Below are 20349 nucleotides of genomic sequence, written 5' to 3'. Positions count from 1 at the left end.
AATTCTATTTCCTCTCATTTTCTTTTCATAAGATGTGTGTGTGTCTGTGAATACATCTCCCCGCCTTTTCAGTAATCTTTATACTATTTTCACTCCATGTACCAGAAAGAATGAGGGACGAGGGGGATCAGAAATTTTCTTTTATCAGCCACCAGATGGCACCAAAGGGCCCATTAGCTCAAGATGTGCAAGGTCAATGTGCAACTCTATACAGATAGAAATTCTTAAGGCAGAGACCCTTGCCTAAACATTTGCAGTGAAGGAAGTGCCTACACATAAAAAATAGACTCAATAACCTGTTGAAACTTTTTAAAAGAGTGGGAGTCACTAATTTTCAATACACAAGGTTCCAGACAACATAATGGTAAGTACACTTAGGAAAAAAATTCACTTACTGTGAATTTGCTAACACCCTCAAGTTCCCCAAATCTCATATAAGAGATGTCTGCCTTCTTTTTTCCAACATCTACATCGCCTGCATAGATTTGTTTTATTCCTGCACCTTTAATTAAAGGCACACACTCATCACATGGGCACTTGGTCACAAAAATCATGCTTCTTTCTTCTGGTTTTATTTCTTGACATCTACAAAAATTTACAAAATATCAGGAAGGTAGGTACTGAAGGTTAAGATTTTAAACAAATATTTAAGCACTAAACTTTAGCTATTTTAAAATCATTTGTAACACTGAAAACATAACCATCATCAAGTCTGAATTAGTGATTGCTTAAAATATATAAACCCATAAAATGTTACAGTACAACCTGAACATAATTTTTATGAATAAAATTAATTTATCGATTCTAAGCCATTGGAAAGATGTTAAGTATCATTACAGAGTAAATGAAAAACAGAAAGGAACATATAAAAGAGAAGAGAGAGAGAAAAGAATACTTTGTGAATAAGTACAGGTTCAATATCTGTTATTTGAAATGCTTGGGGTGCTGGTGTTTGGCATAGTAGGGTAAGCCAATGGGCATCAATTTGAGACCCATCTGCTCCACTTCCGATCCAGCTCCCTGCTAATGCATCTGGGAAGGCAGTGGAGGATGGCCCAGGCACTTAGGCCCCTGAACCCATATGGGAGACCTGGAAGAAACTCGTGGCTCCTGGCTTCAGCCTGACCCCTGGGCAATTGTGGCCATTTGAGGAGTGAACCAGTGGATGGAAGATTACTCTCTCTCTCTTTCTCTTCTCCTCTCTCTATAACTCTGCCCTTCAAATAAATAAAAAGTAAATTTTGAAAAAATAAAAAGAAAAAGAAAGAAATGCTTGGGACCAGAAGTGTTCCACATTTTGAAGTTTTTTTTAGATTTTGGAATATTTGCATAGACTTTACCTGTTGATTATCTGTAATCTATAAATCTGAAATCTGAAATTTTCCAAAATCTAAAACTTTTGTTTCAGGTTGGTGTTCAAAAAGTTATTTTTATTTTGGGTTTTCAGATCAGGCATGCTCAGTACATACCTCTTTGTAATACTGAAATCAGTAGTTAAAACTAACACCTGTCTTAAGTTCCATTTATATACTAAAGTTCAAGTTCCGTTTTGAGTTACAGTTCCCTTTCTCTTCCCCAATTTTTATTTTATTTAACACTTATTTAATTTATTTAAATTAATAATTTTATTTAATTATTTTACTTAAATAATAATTTAAATAATAATTCTATTTTTTTTTTTTTTTGACAGGCAGAGTGGACAGTGAGAGAGAGAGACAGAGAGAAAGGTCTTCCTTTTTTTCCGTTGGTTCACCCTCCAATGGCCGCTGCGGCCAGCACGCTGAGGCCGGTGCACCACGCTGATCCGAAGCCAGGAGCCAGGTGCTTCCTCCTGGTCTCCCATGCAGGTGCAGGACCCAAGGACTTGGGCCATCCTCCACTGCACTCCCGGGCCACAGCAGAGAGCTGGACTGGAAGAGGAGCAACCGGGACAGAATCCTGCGCCCTGACCGGCTCTAGAACCCGGTGTTCTGGCGCCGCAGGCGGAGGATTAGCCTATTGAGCCATGGTGCTGGCTGTTAAATAATAATTCTAACAACAGCCCTTAAATGAATTTGGTTCACAATAAAGCTCATATATTCATAAATATAAATACAGAAAGTGAAGATCTTGATGTACAAAAACATGAGAGGCTAAGCAAGGCCCTAAGGACAAACTTCAAGCAGTTTCATACTGGGTAGGGTGGAAGGTTGAGGAAGGGAGGGGGAGACAGAGAGAGACAAAAGGGAGAAAAAAGACTTTGAATAAATTGGAAGGCCTGAAAAATCAATGGCAACAGCCTCAGGTCCAGCAGCACAGATCAAGCTTTACCAAGGTTATACTTCTGAAAAGATTATTACTTGGAATTTGAAAAAGAAAAAAATTACAACTAAAATAAAACTAATTTCAAAAAACCTTGCTATGTTTTAAAGTACATGTAAGGGGCCAGCGCTGCAGTGCCAGCATCCCATGTGGGCACTGGTTCGAGTCCCGGCTGCTCCACTTCCAATTCAGCTCTCTGCTATGTCCTGGGATAGCAGCAGAAGATGGCCCAAGTCCTTGGGCCCCTGCACCCGCATGGGAGACCCAGAAGAAGCTCCTGGCTCCTGGCTTCGAATTGGCTTAGCTCCAGCTGTTGCAGCTACTTGGGGAATGAACCAGTGGATGAAGACCTCTCTCTCTCTTTCTCTCTCTCTCTCTCTCTCTGTGCCTCTCCTTCTTTCTCTATGTAACTCTGACTTTCAGATAAATAAATAAATATTAAAAAAAAAAAAAAAAAAACATAGGGGTCAGTGCTGTGGTGTAGCAGGTTAACGTCCTGGCCTGAGGCGCCGGTATCCCATATGGGCACTGGTTCAAGACCCGCCTGCTCCACTTCCAATCAAGCTCTCTGCTATGGCCTGGGAAAGCAGTAGAAGATGGCCCAAGTCTTTGGGTCCCTGTGCCAGCATGTGAAACCTGGAGGAAGCTCCTGGCTTCAGATTGGCGCAGCTCTGGCCATTACACCCAATTGGGGAGTGAACCAGCGGATGGAAGACTTCTCTCTCTCTCTCTCTCTCTCTCTTTCTCACTCTCCTCTCTCTGTGTAACTCTTTCAAATAAATACATAAATCTTAAAAAGTAAAAATAAATGAAGTACATGTAAAAGGATTTCTTACCTAAATGTCAAGGCATTCTGTTCCGCGTGTATGATGTATCTGAATTTCCTTATTTCTCGGTCTTTCTGCTTGTCATCCATGTGTGGAAAGTCAGCATACTCAGATCCGACAGGAAAAGCATTGTAACCACATCCAACGAAGTACATAGCACCTGTTCCATCACAACTCCTCTATGAAAGTGAGCAAACAACCACAGTTAGTTTCAACATTCTGAAAAGGCATGTGGCAAGGTATTTTTAAAGCTTGCTGTCATAATTTGTATAATGAATTAAATTTTTTGTGACAAACTGAGCCATCAAGTAAACATGATTATCAGATCCTCCTACTGCAATGTGGTGTTGTCAAAGCTAAATTCCAAGAAGGCTGATGACTTCTTCAGTCTATAATCTCAAGGCAGTGCCGGGATTTAGCAGTTAATTAAATACTCTCCCTGCTTAATCCACAAATGGTTTCACTTGATTCTGATGACTACCCCTACACTGAATGAACATAAAGTCTTGGAGAGCAGAAACCATGTTTTACACTTCTTTTCTATCCCTTAAAGTACACGTTAGAATATTACATAAATAGCAGGTATTCAATTATGAGTTAATTTCCTATATGCTCTGTGCTATGCTACTGGCTAACAAATCAGAAATGTTAAAAATACAGTCATGCACAGCATAACAGCCTTTTGATCAATAATAGAACACACACATGGGCGCTGGCGCTGTGGCATAGAAGGTTAAGCCTCTGCCTGCAGTGCTGGCATCCCATATAGGCACTGGCCTGATTCCAGACTGCTTCACTTCTGATCCAGCTCCCTGTAAATGTGCCTGGGAAAGCAGCAGAGGATGGCCCAAGTCCTTGGGCTCCTGCACCCATGTGGGAGACCCGGCAGAAGCTTGCGGCTCCTGGCTTCAGCCTGACAGCCCCAGTGGCCATTTGGGGGGTGAACCAGTGGATAGAAACTCTCTCTCTTTCCTCTCTCTGTATCTCAAATAAACAAATAAATCTTTAAAAAAAAATAGAACACATACATGATGGTGGTCCCCTAAGTTATAACACCTAGCAACATCACAGCCACCTTGCTTTGTATAAGTATATTCTATGATGTTTTTGCCCAATGATAAAATCACCTGAAGATACATTTCTGAGAACATATCCCTGATGTTCAGTTGTACTTTGAACAGACAATCTCTGTTGCTAGGCTAAAAATGTGCTATTATGACTTACTTGGAAATGAAAAATGTACTTTTTAAACTCATTAATATTGACAGCCTCTATTATATGTATACATTATGTTATCATAGAACCTTTTACTTCAGTGGCTTTTACCCTTTTTTTTTTGTTAATGGTATATTAGTTGTTAATATGAATGTTTTTATCAATTATTAGAATGTAATATTTTATCAATGGTTTGATAATAGTGTTTATAATGGTTCAGAATATGCTATCATTCTCATTAAATTTCAATATACTGTAAGTATTCAAAAGTATTAACAAATCATTACTGTAGAATCTTTAAAAAATCAGGTTGTCATAGTAAGCCAGCAAAGGATTAAAAATAAAGTACTATCACATTAATAAGTTGTCCTGGAGCATCCAGTAGGTATCAAACATCACGCTGAGTTTCAGATGCATTGTTTCATTTGATCAATCCTCAAAACAATAGAGAAAGTACTATTATTATCCCCATTTCACAGACAAGGAAAATAAGGCCAGAGGTCATAAAGCTAGTTAGTAACATAACCAAAATTCAGGTCCAGGTTGCCTGAGCTCAAATTCATCTTTTTGTTTTTTACTTTATCATGCTGCTTGCCTAAACTAGAAATAACTAGAAACTTAAATCTACACAGAGTAGGTAAGAAGCAGATGTTAAGCCAAAGGCTGTGAGACATTCACGTAAACACAAATGAGAGTTCCAGCCACAGGCCAGATCTGTGCTCAGTGCTGCCAACGGAGCTGTAACTACACAGAGACCCTGTCCCCATGAAACTGATGAGTGTCACAGCAGGTTGTGCAGAATGCTATAGAAATTTTTGGTACAGGAACCTATTCTAGTAGGAATTAACATTTGGGGCAGAGATAACTTGCGTCAAAGGTATTTTGGTGGCCAGTACTGTGGTGTAGTGGGTTAAGCTGCCACCTGCAGCACAGGCATCCCATATGGGTGGTAATTAGAGTCCTGGCTGCTCCACTTCTGATCCAGCTCCCTGCTAAAAGCCTAGGAAAGTAGCAGAAAACAGCCCAAGTGCTTGGGCCCCTGCACCCACATGGGAGACCCAGAAGAAGCTCCTGGCTCCTGGATTTGGCCTGACTCAGCTCTGGCTGTTTGGCCATTTGGGGAGTGAACCAGCAGAGGGAAGCGCTCTCTCTCTCTCTCTTTTTTCTCCCTCCCTCTCTGTCTGATTTCTGACTTTCAAATAACTAAATACATCTTTTTTTTTTTTAAAGGGTATTTTGAAGGTAGAATCCATAGCATTAAAGTGATTTGAAGTGATAGAAGACTTCTCTCTCTCTCTCTCTCTCTCTCTCTCTCCTCTGTCTGTAACTCTACCTATCAAATTTAAATAAGTAATAAAATATTTTAAAAAAAAAACCTGATTGCAGGATGCATTTGCTAGACTGAACCTGAGGAATTTATGAAACATGAAAACCAGTTGTCGAAAGCACTTGTCATCAAATCCATTATTTTATCCAGCTATACAGCTACTGATCCCTTCATTTGTCACACTCCTAACCCATCTCCATTACTCCAAGTCCTCAAAATATCTCTTATATTAATTTCCTTGTTTTCTGTCTAACATCACTTCATTTTTTATAATGTAAATCTGGCCAAACCATTTCTTCACTTACAAGATCCTTGCAGGCCAGGCGCTGTGGCGTAGAAGTTTAATCCTCCGCCTCCAGCACCAGCATTCCATATGGGCACCGGTTCTAGTCCCGGCTGCTCCTCTTCCAATCCAGCTCTCTGCTAGGGCCTGGGAAAGCAGTAGAAGATGGCCGAAGTCTTTGGGTCCCTGTACCCACATGGGAGACCCAGAAGAATCTCTTGGCCCCTGGCTTTGGATTGGCCCAGCTCTGGCCATTGCAGCCATTTGAGGAGTGAACCAATAGATGAAAGACCTTTCTCTCTGTCTCTCCCTCTCATTGTCTGTAACTCTACCTCTCAAATAGATAAATAAAATCTTTTTATAACAAAAAATCCTTATACTACACTGTCAATACAGAAGTGGCTAGACACTTGTAGTTAGTCTGAGAGGTGTCCTAAATGTAAAATACACACAAAAGTTTGATGACAATATAAAAACAGAATATTTTATTAATAATGTTTACATTGATTACATGTTGAAATGACAATTCTTACACATTTTATGTTAAATAAAATACATCTTAAAAATAATTCATTTGTTTTATTTAATTTTTAATTTATTTGAGAGAGCCAGAGAAAGAAAAAGAACAAGAACAAGAGAGCTCCTATCCAAATGCCCACAACAGCTAGAGCAGAGTAGGAGCCAAAACTGGGAGCAGAGATTCAATCCAGGTTCTCCCAAGTGGGTGGCAGGAACTCAGTTGCTTGAGCCATTACCTCTGCCTCCCAGGGGCTACACTGGCAGGAAGCTAGAGTAAACGGCCAAAACTAGAGACAAGAGTTGAACCCAAATACTCCAGTATGGTATGCAGATGTCTTCATCCACATCTTAGCTGCTAGGTGAAATGCTCATCCCTCTTTTGACTTTTTTTTTTTTTTAATTAACTTATTTATCTGAAAGGCAAATTTACTTAAAAGTCAAATCAGGGTAGGGGGGCTGGGGAGAGACAGACATATAGGGGCAGTGGGAAATTTCATCCACTGGCTAGCCCTACAAATGCCTGAACAGCCAAGGCTGGGCCAGGCCAAAGCAAGGAGCCAGGAACTCCATCCAGGTGTCCCACACAGGTGACAGCAATGCAAGTACTCAGGCCATCATTTGCTGCCTCCCCAGTGTGTTAGCAGGAAGCTGGATCAGAAGCAGTGTCCTGGACCACCACACAGCCTGAATTCTGTTCAAGGCCTAGATTCTGGAGACCACCGTATGGCCTGAATTCTGCTGAAGGCATGCTTGGCCAGATTGCAAAGGTGATCAGTTGAGTTACGTCAATGGCGAAGGTCACTTGTCACTTGCCATGATGCTGAAGCAGCTGAGGAAATGCTGTGGGCTCCAGTAAACAGCAAGTGGGACGTTCGCCCCAGTTAATAATCAGTCCCCCTCAAGACCTCTCCCCACAGGGATTGTTCTCTTAATCCCAGCTTCCAAGCAAACAAGTCCTTGCTGTAAACACCGAAACTCCCCATTGTTCCTGTCTCACTGTGTTTTAACTCCCTCATCATGAAATCCTGTTTCCACAAAGCTGCACACTTTTTACCATTAATTGATCACATCACCATTGATAATAAATACTTGGAGTGACCAGACATCTGGGCCTCTGCTTCTACCTCTACCTTTGGCAGTAGACAGAGTGTCCCTGGTTTCCCCACATTAAAATCTTTAATCTGAGTCGGCTTCCTTAATGTGTGGGGCTTTGTCACTCTTTTGGGTTAACTTGACACCCTGCCATGCTGAGGCTGAACTTGACCCCAGGCACTCCAATGAGGGATACAGGCATGCCAAGCTACATCTCAACCCGTATGCCACAACACCTGCCCTTCTTTTTATTTTTCAAATGTGGCTCCTAGAAAATCTAAAATTATGTATGAGGGCATTTCAAAAAGTTTGTGCAAAAATGGAATTAAGAGATGAGTTCATTTTGGTGCAAAAAATTTTTGAAATCTCTATATAGTTTATTTTCATTAATATGTATTTTCCATGAATGTTTTTGAAGACCTTTCATATGTGACTTGCAATTTGTTTCTACAAGCTAGGGTAAAACAGTGTCTATAGGCTAAATTCTTTACATGGCATAAATGGTTCTCCAAGGTCCAGCCCAATTTTTTTCCCATTAGCTCTCTGGACCCCAACAAATCTGTTGCATTTTTCATATTCTCTCTCACTCCCTACCTTTGCATTTCTCCTCCTGGTCCTCTTAACTTGCTCTGACGAGCACCTATCCATTCTTCAAGATTAATTCAATGTTACTTCCTCTAAGAAGAGTAACTCTCCAAGTAGAGCAATGGTTCCTCCTCTGTGTTCTCATGTTATCAACTATAATTACATTTCTTTTTTTTTTTTTTTTTTGACAGGCAGAGTTAGACAGTGAGAGAGAGACAGAGACAGAGAGAAAGGTCTTCCTTCCATTGGTTCACCCCTCAAATGGCCGCCACAGCAAGCGTGCTGTGCCGATCCGAAGCCAGGAGCCAGGTGCTTCCTCCTGGTCTCCCATGCAGGTGCAGGGCCCAAGCACTTGGGCCATCCTCCACTGCCTTCCCGGGCCACAGCAGAGAGCTACACTGGAAGGGGAGCAGCCGGGACAGAACCAGTGCCCCAACTGGGACTAGAACCAAGAGTGCCGGCGCTGCAGGCGGAGGATTAGCCTAGTGAGCTGTGGCACCGGCCTATAAAATTACATTTCTAAACGAATCTCTGTTTTATTTCTCCATCTCCCTCATTAGGATAAGAGGCAATGAAAGCCAAAAAATGTGATTATATTCTCAGTGTTCACTTTGGCAATGTCTAACCTGTAGGCATCCAATGACTGGTTTGCTAAGTGAATGACTCTATCTAGAAAACTATAGTGGGAATTAGCAAATGTTTGTGGAACTTAACAAATGCACCATTACAAAAACATTAATCTCAACGGGCCAATAAAACACAGTGCACACTGTTATTACACACTAGAAGAGAGGAGCTTCCTGGCTCCAAACACAATGAAAAGATAAGGAAATGGAAAAGCTAACTGCCTGGTTTGGTCAGTTTATGCTGTATATCTGTGTTGATATATTGCTGTACCCCATAAAAATGTATAAGTATTACATGTTAATCAAAAACCTGGACATTTTTAATATAATGCACTGAACACTGAACAATGTTTAAACACAATCCAGGCTAAATATTTAAAGAATTACTTTCATACTCACAGATGTCCCTTCTGCCCAAATGACTGCTCCAACTCCTGTTTTGTGATCCTCTGAAAGATATATGCCACTTAATTCAGTAAAAATCAATGACCTGTTGCTTCCCAAACAATATTTTTCCAAACATAATAAAAGCATATATTAAAATATACTTCATAAATTTAGTAGCAATCCTTGACATCACTAATTCCAGAAGAGTATTAAAATGAATACTTCTGAGTATGAAATAAGGGAGCTAGGTACCCAATACCCAGACAGGGCGACTATCAACTCAGTCATACATAATGCGTACAAGAGTTCATGGAAAATGTTTATTATGAAAAAACTATGCATGGGGGCAGGTGCTGTGACACAGCGGGTTAAAGCCCTGGCCTCAAGCACCAGCATCCGATATGGGTGCCGGTTCTAGTCCTGACTGCTCCTCTTCCAATCCAGCTCTCTGCTATGGCCTGGGAAAGCCGTAGAAGATGGCCCAAGTCCTTGGGCCTCTGTACCCACGTGGGAGACCCGGAAAAAGCTCCTGGCTCCTGGCTTCAGATTGGCGCAGCTCCAGCTGTTGCAGCCATCAGGGGAGTGAACCAGCGGATGGAAGACCTTTCTCTCTGTCTCTAGCTCTCTATATAACTCTGTCTTTCAAATAAATAAAATAAATCTTTTTAAAAAATGCATGGATTTCAAAATTTTTTGAACCAGAATGGACTTATTTTTTAATTCAATTTTCCACAAACTTTTAGAAGTGACCTCAGACACAGAGACTACTAAGATGGCAGTGCTCAGAGGCAGATCACTGCAAGACTATCACTGGAATTAAGTCAACTTCATTGATTCTCCACTAACAGTTTCTAAATGACTACTTCTAACAGATGACAAAATCAGTTTTTCATTTAATGGATTTAGTATAACAACAGTTCACAACAATCAAATTTATCTTCTCTCAGCATAAAACAGTGTAACAACAGAAAATAAATTTTATGGAACTGTTCTTTCAGAAAAAGTTCAAACTTTGAGCAGTTAAAACTGGCTAAGACACCCACATCCCACATAGAAGTGCCTGAGTTTGATACTGGGCTCTGGCTCCCGATTTGAGCTTCCCATCAATGCAGATCCTGGGAGGCAGCAGTGATAGGTCAAGTAGCTGGGTCCCTGCCTCCCAAGTGGGAGACCTGGATTTAGTTCCTGGCTCTGGCCCTGGTCCAGCCCCAGCTGTTCTGGGCATTTGGGGAGTGAAGTGGTGGATGACAGCACACACACTCTCTCTCTACACTGTCTTTTTCTCTGAATGAGCAGATGGGAGTTCTCTTTCTCAAGTTAAAAAAAAAACATCTGTATGGACTTTCCCATCTACAGCTGGAAGATGCATGGGGGAAATTTTGATTTAAACAAAATGCTCTTCTTTTCCTGACCTTCCCAGTTTACCTGAGGGGAAAAAGAATGCCATGCTAGTGACATCATGCTCATTTTTAAATCAAATGGCAGAAGGTATAAACATAAAGTTTGCAGAACCAGAACTTTTGCAACAAGTAAAGCTGCACTTAAAACCAGTAGTCTGAAGGAGAAATTTTTTAAAAAAGAAACTCTCCATATTAAGGATTTACTGAAGATTCTTTTTTTCTTCTTTATAAGGATGAATTTCAAATTTCTAAAACAAAGAGGAATTATGAAAAACATAGTATTTAACAAAATCTTTTAAATAAAGATTTTCTTTCATTTTATTTTTATTTAGAAAGGCAGAGAGACAAAGATCTTCCATCTACTGGTTCTGTCCTCAAATACCTGCAATGCCCAGGAGTGGGCTAGTATGAAACCAGGAGCCAGGAGCCTAGAACTCCATCCAGGTCTCCCACAGGTGTGGCGGGCACCAAAACACTAGATTCATAACTGCTGCCCCCAAGGACAGCATTAACATCATGCTGGATCAGAAGTAGGGCCTGGACTCAAACCCAGGCAGTGCGAAATAGAATGCGGGCATCCCAGGTGGTGTCTTAATCACTGCACCAAATGCCCTCCCTGAAAATCTTGATAAGGGACTAATACAGTTAAATAGATGCGTTCGCACAGAGGAAGTAGCAGCTATCTGGAGATTAGGTGAGCCCAGTTTCACCCTATAGTTTCCTAAAAAGTTAATCCTTCCAATGACAACCTTTTTTTTTTTTTTTTTTTTTTTTTGACAGGCAGAGTGGACAGTGAGAGAGAGAGACAGAGAGAAAGGTCTTCCTTTTGCACTCCTGGGCCACAGCAGAGAGCTGGCCTGGAAGAGGGGCAACTGGGACAGAATCCGTTGCCCCAACCAGGGCTAGAACCCTGTATGCCAGTGCCGCAAGGCAGAGGATTAGCCTATTGAGCCACCGCGCCAGCCCCAATCACAACCTATTTAAAAACCTATTTTTGGCTGGCACCGCAGCTCACTTGGCTAATCCTCCGCCTGAGGCACCGGCACTCTGGGTTCTAGTCCCAGTTGCTCCTCTTCCAGTCCAGCTCTCTGCTGCAGCCCGGGAAGGCAGTGGGAGGATGGCCCAAGTGCTTGGGCCCTGCACCCGCACGGGAGACCAGGAGAAGCACCTGGCTCCTGGCTTCAGATCGGCGCAGCGCCAGCCGCAGCGGCCATTTGGGGGTGAACAAACGGAAGGAAGTTCTTTCTCTCTGTCTCTCTCTCTCACTGTCTAACTCTGCCTGTCAAAAAAAAAACCAAAAACCAAAAAACTATTTTTTCCAGTTAAACTACGAAGAAAATTTGTGCCATTATGATATTAAAAACCAGGATGTCTTATATATGTTAACTTAAAAAAAGTTACAATACCATAACAAAATCCCCCATCTCCAGTTTCAGCAAGCTCAGGTTTTCAAACTCTATCATAAAGTATTTGAATAATTTATGTTAAGCACTTTTTAATCCATGATCTCATTTTTACCCTAAAGACCAGACAGATAAAATTTCCATTTCTAGATGAGAAAACATGCAGAGAACTTCAGTGATTAAAATTGAACCCTGTACCCACTTGCCTTTCCTCCACTTCTCCCTTTGGCATTAATGATTCAGCAACAAAGATTTCCGTTTACTGGGTGCCCCCTGGGCACCACGCACCACAAAAAGGCTGAGTATTCGGTGGTGAGGGAAATGCTAGTCCCCATGGCGGTGGGGAGGACTGTGACGAGGAAACACACAGGCCATGTGTGCTCCGCTCTGAAGGACATGCCCATGTGGCTAAGGCTGGGCAGAGTATAGGATGATGGCATCCATGGGGCGGGAGCAAAAGGAATGTTGGTATAAACAAAGTTTGGTTCCTCCCTAGACTTTTAGGGTTAAGTTGACAAGGAGAGAATATTAATCAATGGCTTTATGCTAATTTCTAAGGTAACTGGCACAGGTTATAAACACAAGAATACATTAATAAAACCAAAGCTTGGATTGTGAAAACAAATTACGTATCCAACCCTTAGCAGGCCAGACAGGATGGAGAATTGTAAATCAGGCCTTTTGATGGGTTTTTGTCCCTGCCTGTTACCTGAATACCAATCTGATTGTCAATTTTTTTTTTCCTTCAAAATTGTACTTGAAAATCCCACTAAAAAACCTACTTTGGGTTTTTTCTTCTCTTGGAAGCCCCCCTCCATGCAGCTCTGGCTGGAGGCCTTTGCCTCTAATAAACCTATGTAAATCTCAAAACAAAACCAAAACCAAAGCTTCACTGTGAGTTTTAAATAACATTTGCATTACGCTAAAACAGAAAATTAAAACCTGAACTATACATATGAAGTCTGTTTTCCCTGATATCAACAACTAAGTAGTTTTCACATTATGTTCTCTTAGCCTCAGATGCCTGTTAGTTTTAGTCTGGGGACAAACTAAACTGTTGGCAGGGTGGGGTTGGGGAGGTGTGGGGATGTGATTTTTCCATCAGCTCCACTGCCCAGCCCAAGTTGGTTGCAAGAGAATACTCCTTACCAAACAGGGATACATTTTCATCCACATAAAAAGGAGTGAATTTCACTCTAGCTCCAAGGTTGGTGACAAAAGAAGTAATTTCTTATGTCTTTTTAAGGCTGTAATTTGTAGAGAAACAACTGTTTCCCATGATCTGGTCATTCAGTTTTCTCTGTAAATTCTGATGGACAGGGAGACTTATGATCACTGAGCCCAACTCCTGGGCCTCTTTGATCACAGGGAGAGAAATCCTCAGCCTGTGGGTGTGGAACCCAGGCATGGCTACCTAGCCCCAGTCCTGGGTTTATCCAGGCGTGTCCCACAGGTCACTTGAATCAGTCTCTCCAAGAGGCGGGCAGACTCAGGAGTCTGCATTTCTCATGGGCTCCCTGCCAATTCTTACTAAAATTACTAACATTTGAGAACCATGGGGTTATGAATTCAACAGTTAACTTTCGTGCCTACCACAGGCCTGCTTTCATCAACACTGTGGTCCAGAAGGGAGGCACAACCCTTGGTTTAATGAGAAAACAGGACACAAAAGTGGACCACAACTCAGTACTTAAACAAGGTGGATCACAGGTGATGCCTTACTACTCTTTCCAAGAGCCTTAACATTCTTTCACATTTTGTTATCTCCAGGCATCCTAGAAATAAAATATTAATGCACCTTTTGTGTGTCCTCTTATTCATCATTCAAAAAATGATTATTAAGCACCTACTTTTAATTTATTTTAGAACTCTGTTAGAGGTTTTAGATTTCATTTTAATCACTTTTTTTAAAATAATGAAATGAGTCAATGAAATCAAACTGAATAGTGTGGATTAAAAGTTTAAGTAATGGGGACACACTATATCAAGAGGATATACAGATGCACATATGAGTCAGCTAGCTCAGTCCCTGACATGTAGTAGGTGCATAATTAATTGTCCTTATTACTGACCATCAATGAAGAACTGTGGTCCAGAATTCCTTATCTTAAATCTCTTAGCTTTTTAACAATTTGGTGACTGTCCAAACCTGACTTAAATTGAGTTCCTTCTAGTCCTTATTCTCCATAGTGCAAATACTTATTTTACTTTACGTATATTAATGTGTTGGACTATAAGGCACTGTCCTAGATCCCAATGAGAGTGCTGTATGACAACAGTATATGCAGTCTATGCACCATTATACACTTTTTAAAACCTGAAAAATGTTGAATTCCTTTTCATCTGGTCTCAGGGGCTTCTGGATACAGGATTGTGGATTGTTTATCCTTGGATATAAAAATTTCTTTTTTTTTTAAGATTTATTTTATTTATTTGAAAGGCAGTCACAGAGAGGCAGAGAGGGAGAAAGAGAGAGAGAGAGAAACAGAGAGAGAGGCCCTCCATCTGCTGGTCCACTCCCCAAATGGCCACAATGGCCAGAGCTGAGCCAATCTGAAGCAGGTGCAGGGGCCCAAGGACCTGGGCCATCCTCCACTGCCCTCCTAGGCCACAGCAGAGTGCTGGATCAGAAATGGAGCAGCTGGGACTAGAATTAGCGCCCATATGGGATGCCGGCACCACAGGTGGCGGCTTTACCCACTATACCACAGCACCAGCTCCCTAAAAATTTCTTTTACCCATTCAACATATGCTGTGTTTAGTGCTAAGGAAAAAATGATTAAGACACAGTTTCTTCCCTGAGAGGTCACAGTGGAGTAGGAGTGTGGGACAGCCGAGTTGCATTCTCTTCAGGATTTGAGTTTCAGACCAAAACCAAAAATCATCCACAGTCAAAAAATTAACCTTGGCGGGGTTAAGCCTTTGCCTGCAGTACCAGCATCCCACTTAAGTGCTTAAGTCCTGGCTGCTTCACTTCTGATCCAGCTTCCTGCTAGTGTGCCTGGGAAAGTAGAGGAAGATGGCCCAAGTACTTTTGGGCCCTTGCACCCATGTGGGAGACTCAGAAGCTCCTGGCTCCTGGCTTCAGCCTGGCCCAGCCCCAACCATTGCAGCCATTTAGGGAGTAAACCAGTGAATGGAAGATCTCTCTTTCTCTCTCCTTCGCTCTATATTTCTGCCCTTCAATAAAAAAAAAACAATCTTTAAAAAAATTAACCTTGAAAAATCATTTAAATTGCCTATCAAGTGTATAAGCTTGGCTTTGTGTGCAGAATTCTATATAGAAATTGTGGATAAATTTGTAATTTGAAATGTAACTATATAGTAACACAGAGTACCAAATAAAGAATATGGATGTAAACTTATATCGATGCATACTGCCTCTTTTAAATACTGGACTCACAAATGGTATAATGTGGTGTTCTCCTATGAGAAGCAAGAGTTACTGAGATGAAGTAAAAGGATAGCAGATTCTTATCTCCCAGAACAGAGGCAGCTCTCTGCTGAATTCTAATTAGTGAAGGGGAATTACTAAGTTATACTTACAACAGCTGCCCCCATTTATGGTCGTGTCTCCAGAATGGTTTATAGAAAAATCCTTTACATAGCTGGCATTAGCAAAGGAACTAACGCATAACCCATGATATAAAAAACTAGGTTAAATCAGACTCGTACAAATACAGTTGTTTGGGACCATATGTAGGTACTTCCAAAAGTAATAGAATCAAAAGATATGGCTATTTTGATGTAAAAAAAAATGTATAAAATTAATGCAGTCTTTTCACAAGGGGCATTTTCTATTAAGTTTTTGGACACCCCATGTATACTTGTATAAAATCAAATTCTTTAATAAGAATTGAGTAATTATTAACCCTTGCAGAACTTTTTAAAAACATAGACCTAGCCCACACTTGGCTAGGAGCCTATCTTAACAAAGCTGGGTTAGGGGAGGAGCATCTATGGTTCATGCAAGTTTTTTTTTTTTTTTTTTGACAGGCAGAGTGGACAGTAGAGGGAGACAGAGAGAAAGGTCTTCCTTTTTGCCGTTGGTTCACCCTCCAATGGCTGCTGCGGTAGGCACGCTGCGGCCGGCGCACCACGCTGTTCCGATGGCAGGAGCCAGGTGCTTCTCCTGGTCTCCCATGCGGGTGCAGGGCCCAAGCACTTGGGCCATCCTCCACTGCACTCTCTGGCCACAGCAGAGAGCTGGCTTGGAAGAGGGGCAACCGGGACAGGATCGGTGCCCCGACCGGGACTAGAACCCGGTGTGCCGGCGCCGCAAGGCGGAGGATTAGCCTACTGAGCCGCGGCGCCGGCGGCTCATGCAAGTTTTAATGGTGGTGATGCTGCCAGTTGACAACCTCTGTTCTTCTGAATTGACTTCGACCTGTGGTCTCTTGTCAGACTATGCTTAGAACCAATGACATCTGTTGGACCTTTTCTGGTTTTCTCTTTTTCTTACTTGGGATAATTTTTAAATCTTACTATAATTCACAACGCAGACAAATATTAACTTTCCTTCTCCCCTTCTCCCCCTTATCACAAAGTTGCATTTTAAAAAGTGATGAGTCTTTGAAAAGTCTCACATCTGGGAAGATGTGAAAATACCATTCCATAATCGGAAATAGATGGATCTTCATCACTATAAATTCCCAAGTAACATTTTGTTTTCACTTAACACAATGTAATGAAGTAAAAATGTTGATTTCTCAATGAGACATAATAGCAATCAAAAGAATCTGTCACAATCAACATTCATTTACCTTGATTCTACCAGTTATTCTGAACTCATATTTTCTCAATATTTAGAAAAGTTTTTATTTAATAGAAACAAAATACTCAAGATTTAACAAAAAATGATTTTGCTTTCTTCTCTTTTGTCTTTTTGTCCAATCTTTAGAGGAGGGCTCAATGAAAAAGGAATCACACAAGCAAGGGGCTAGACACTCAGGCCCTGATTAATAGATGTTGTATTGCATTTAGGCCACAAGGAATCCTAAAACTGCTCAGAGTATCTACTCAGGGGTCTCACTAATTTCACTATATCGAACAAACAGCAAAACATCAGTATCTAAGAGCAAATGAATTCTACCACTCATGAGGTGAATACCACTTTACTTCTGAAACAAATACAACCCAAACCAATCAGCCCCAATTTATGAACTAAGCATGTAACTCACCAGTTCGATATGCCAATAACCTGGCCTGAACCATGCAGTGCCTTGCAATTTCTTGTGGTAAACTTTGATTGTGAATCTCATTAATCTGTTCTGGATTGCTACAATAAAATCCGAAGTGTTTAAAGCTGGGCACACTGGAAGCTACTGTGGCCAAAAGCAGGATAAGGTCTTTCATATTTTGCCTTAGATTGCTAAAGTATGGGTTTTCACACAGGTTCTCCAAACCTATTGTCATTAGTATTTGCTTATGCATTTCTTCATTTGAAACCAAAAATAATATTTCATATTCTTTTATTCTTTCTTGTTTACATTCAGAATAAAAGTCAGTGTTAGCATCTGGTAATGTTTTTGTAATCTTTTGAATAAAGTCACATTTATAAGAAGTCTCCTCTACAAACTGCACCATATAACACACCAAAGGTTGAAGTAGGACACACACATGGGCCCTGCTGTTGGACTTCAATCTTTCCACGGCTTTGGCATCTAACTTTGCATCTTCAGAGCTAGAAGCCTCAGTAAGCAAACTTATTTCTGGATCAGCAGGCCAATATGAAATTCGGTTAACTCCAGCTGAAATACAAAATAGGAAAGGCAGTTATCTGATATAAGATGAACTGTATGCAGTAAATCAAGAAGTTCCAACAGAATTAACGTCTTCACCTATTATACAGTATACAGCCTCAAGGATGGCAAATTACCATCCATAGGTGAAACTCGGTCCATGCCAGTTTCTGTGCAGCTTGCAAGGTGAAAATGGGTTTTATATCTTAAAAAATATATATTGCAAAAAACAAAAGAACTATTTCGTGACACAGGAAATGATAGGGAATTCAAATTTCAGTGTCTATGTATAAAGTTCTATTGGAAGACAGACAAATTCATTCACATACTCTTCGGCTGCTTTGCACGGCTGGGTTGAGTACCTATGACAGATACCAGATTTCATCTAGGAAAGACTTTGTTTTTGTTTTGTTTTGTGACTGTGCACAGAAGTCAACAGAGGAACAGCTCATGTTTTCTAGCCTTCAAAGTAGCAGATGAACTAAAAAGTTCAAGTTAGAACAAAACTTGACCAAAAGTTCAAGTTAAACAAGTTATATTTCCATCTATTCCTTGCTACTCCTGAATCACTGTAGCTTGGACTACAAAGTGATTTGGAAGACTGCAGTTATTAACAGTGTTTCCTCTGGCTGCATTTCACCTGCCCTCTGTTACAGTTCTCAACCCATTTCCCAGCCAGCAGTGAGAGTGAACCTTTCCTTTTTAGCATCTTAGTTGCTTCTAGTAATCCTGATCCAAGAAGAGGGCATGAATAATCTTTACACAAATGTTCCTGATTTAGTGGAAATGCTACAGCAGAGGTTCTTGAAGTTTTTGATCTCAGGATCCCCTTATATCCCTTAAAAATTACTAAGGATCCCAAAGAGCTTTTATTTATGTGAATTATAGATGATAGTTACCATATTGGAAAATTAAAACAAATATTTAAATTATTTATTAATTCATTACAATTAATATTGTATATCCATTATACATTACTGTGCCATAGACTGCCACTTATATGTGGTTTTGCTTTCTGATTTCAGTCACCACAGTCAACCATGCCATTGTATTATCTCACATCAGCACAAGAAGGGTTAATACAATGAAGTAAGATGTTAGAAAAATTTACCATGTACAAGGTGGTTTCAGGCATTCACTGTGAGTTCTTGAAAGTATTCCCTACTTCCTTGTGGATACGGGGGACTGCTGTAAATAACATAGCTTTATAAGAAAAAACAATGGGCTGCTGCTGTGGTGCAGTGGGTTAACACCCTGGCCTGAAGTGCCAGCATCCCATATGGGCGCTGGTTCGAGACCCGGCTACTCCACTTCTGATCCAGCTCTCTGCTGTGGCCTAGGTAAGCAGTGGAAGATGGCCCAAGTCCTTGGGCCCCTGCACCCAAGTGAGAGACCCAGAAGACCTGGCTCCTAGCTTCGGATCAGCGCAGCTCTGGCCTTTGCGGCCAAATGGGGAGTGAACCAGCAGATAGAAGACCTCTCTCTCTCTCTGCCTCTCTCTGTGTAACTCTTTCAAATAAATAAATATTCTTTTTTAAAAAAAGAAAAAAACAAAATCCTGTATCTCCTAAGACAACAAAAATTAGTGAGAGTAATGGCATTTTTTAAAATTTTTACAAATATATTTAACATTTGGCTTAACAGAAAACAGTTGGAGTCTTAGATTTCCTTCTGTTTCCAACCTTTTGTAATAGGCTGTTTTCATGTGGCCTTATACAGATATGAATTTGAAAAATAAGTACTTTAACAGCTTTTTCAAATAACTGTGAATATTCTTCTTTGACACTTCAAAAAGTTGACGTGGGACAATTTCTTAGGGGCTAGTTACTACATGAGATCTGACACCACACCATCACAAGATCTTCTGTCACACTGAAGTCCATCAGTCTGTCTAGCAATTAGAGTGACTCCTTTACTCAAGCATGGTTTGTAGCATCATGTGCTTATTGTTTGGAAATCACTGATTTACCGATTTTCAATTTATTCCCATTCATGAGCATCGCCACCAATTGCATCAAAAGAGTCTAAATGTTGGGAAACTGTCAAGCTCAGAATGATGGATATTAATTTTTAAAAACTCTCACTTTTGCTTGAAAGCCCAAATTTTATCACTGCAATAAATATTGTTAGTCGTTTCACTTCTTTTTTTTGAGAAAATGTCTGCAAAATAGCCAGACTTTAATAACCAGTTCATAGTGTTCTTTGAAAAAAGTGGATAATTCAGTTTGCAACACAAAACAACCTCATAAGTGGTTTTCCTCAAGGCAGTATTTATACTTAGTTTTGAAACTAAAGTGCTTTATATCCACATCTTCCCACAGAATATTAAAAATACGTGTACTCGAGCAGACTTGCTTTGTGAAGGACAGTTCATGAACAAGAGTCTTTCAGGCCCTGTGCAGTGGAGGAAGCTGGACAGCCACCATTTCCAGAGCTGTGGGCCATGTTTTATAGCACAATGTACACAGTCCTTTGCCTTTATTTCATAAAGTTTCATACAGAAGAGAGAAGAGAGCATGTCTTTACTTGAAAAGCTCTGGATCAAGAATTCGGGTTGGGGGGAGTGGGTTATCAAAGGATCATTTGAAATTTTCTGCAGTATTAAACTAGTGCTTAAAAAGAATAGATAATAAATTTCTAACA

The 20349-nt window shown here is 40.7% G+C and overlaps 1 protein-coding gene across 4 annotated transcripts in view; it reads right to left on the bottom strand.

Annotated features, from left to right (window-relative positions):
• The window catches only part of CDADC1 (cytidine and dCMP deaminase domain containing 1), a 52453-nt gene that overhangs the window by 13477 nt on the left and 18627 nt on the right, over positions 1-20349 (bottom strand). For all 4 annotated transcript variants that reach the window (XM_062194211.1, XM_062194210.1, XM_062194212.1 and 1 more), the window contains 4 exons: positions 17146-17715; positions 9175-9224; positions 3138-3307; positions 396-585 (listed from right to left, as the gene is read on the bottom strand). In XM_062194211.1, coding sequence (XP_062050195.1) covers positions 396-585; positions 3138-3307; positions 9175-9224; positions 17146-17715 — 980 coding nt within the window. The remainder of the gene's footprint in view (positions 1-395; positions 586-3137; positions 3308-9174; positions 9225-17145; positions 17716-20349) is intronic.

Source organism: Lepus europaeus, chromosome 6 (assembly GCF_033115175.1).
Source record: "Lepus europaeus isolate LE1 chromosome 6, mLepTim1.pri, whole genome shotgun sequence".
Taxonomy (NCBI): Eukaryota; Metazoa; Chordata; class Mammalia; order Lagomorpha; family Leporidae; genus Lepus; species Lepus europaeus.
The sequence above is the reverse complement of the archived record's forward strand: the minus strand, read 5'-3'. Positions and strand labels throughout refer to the sequence as shown.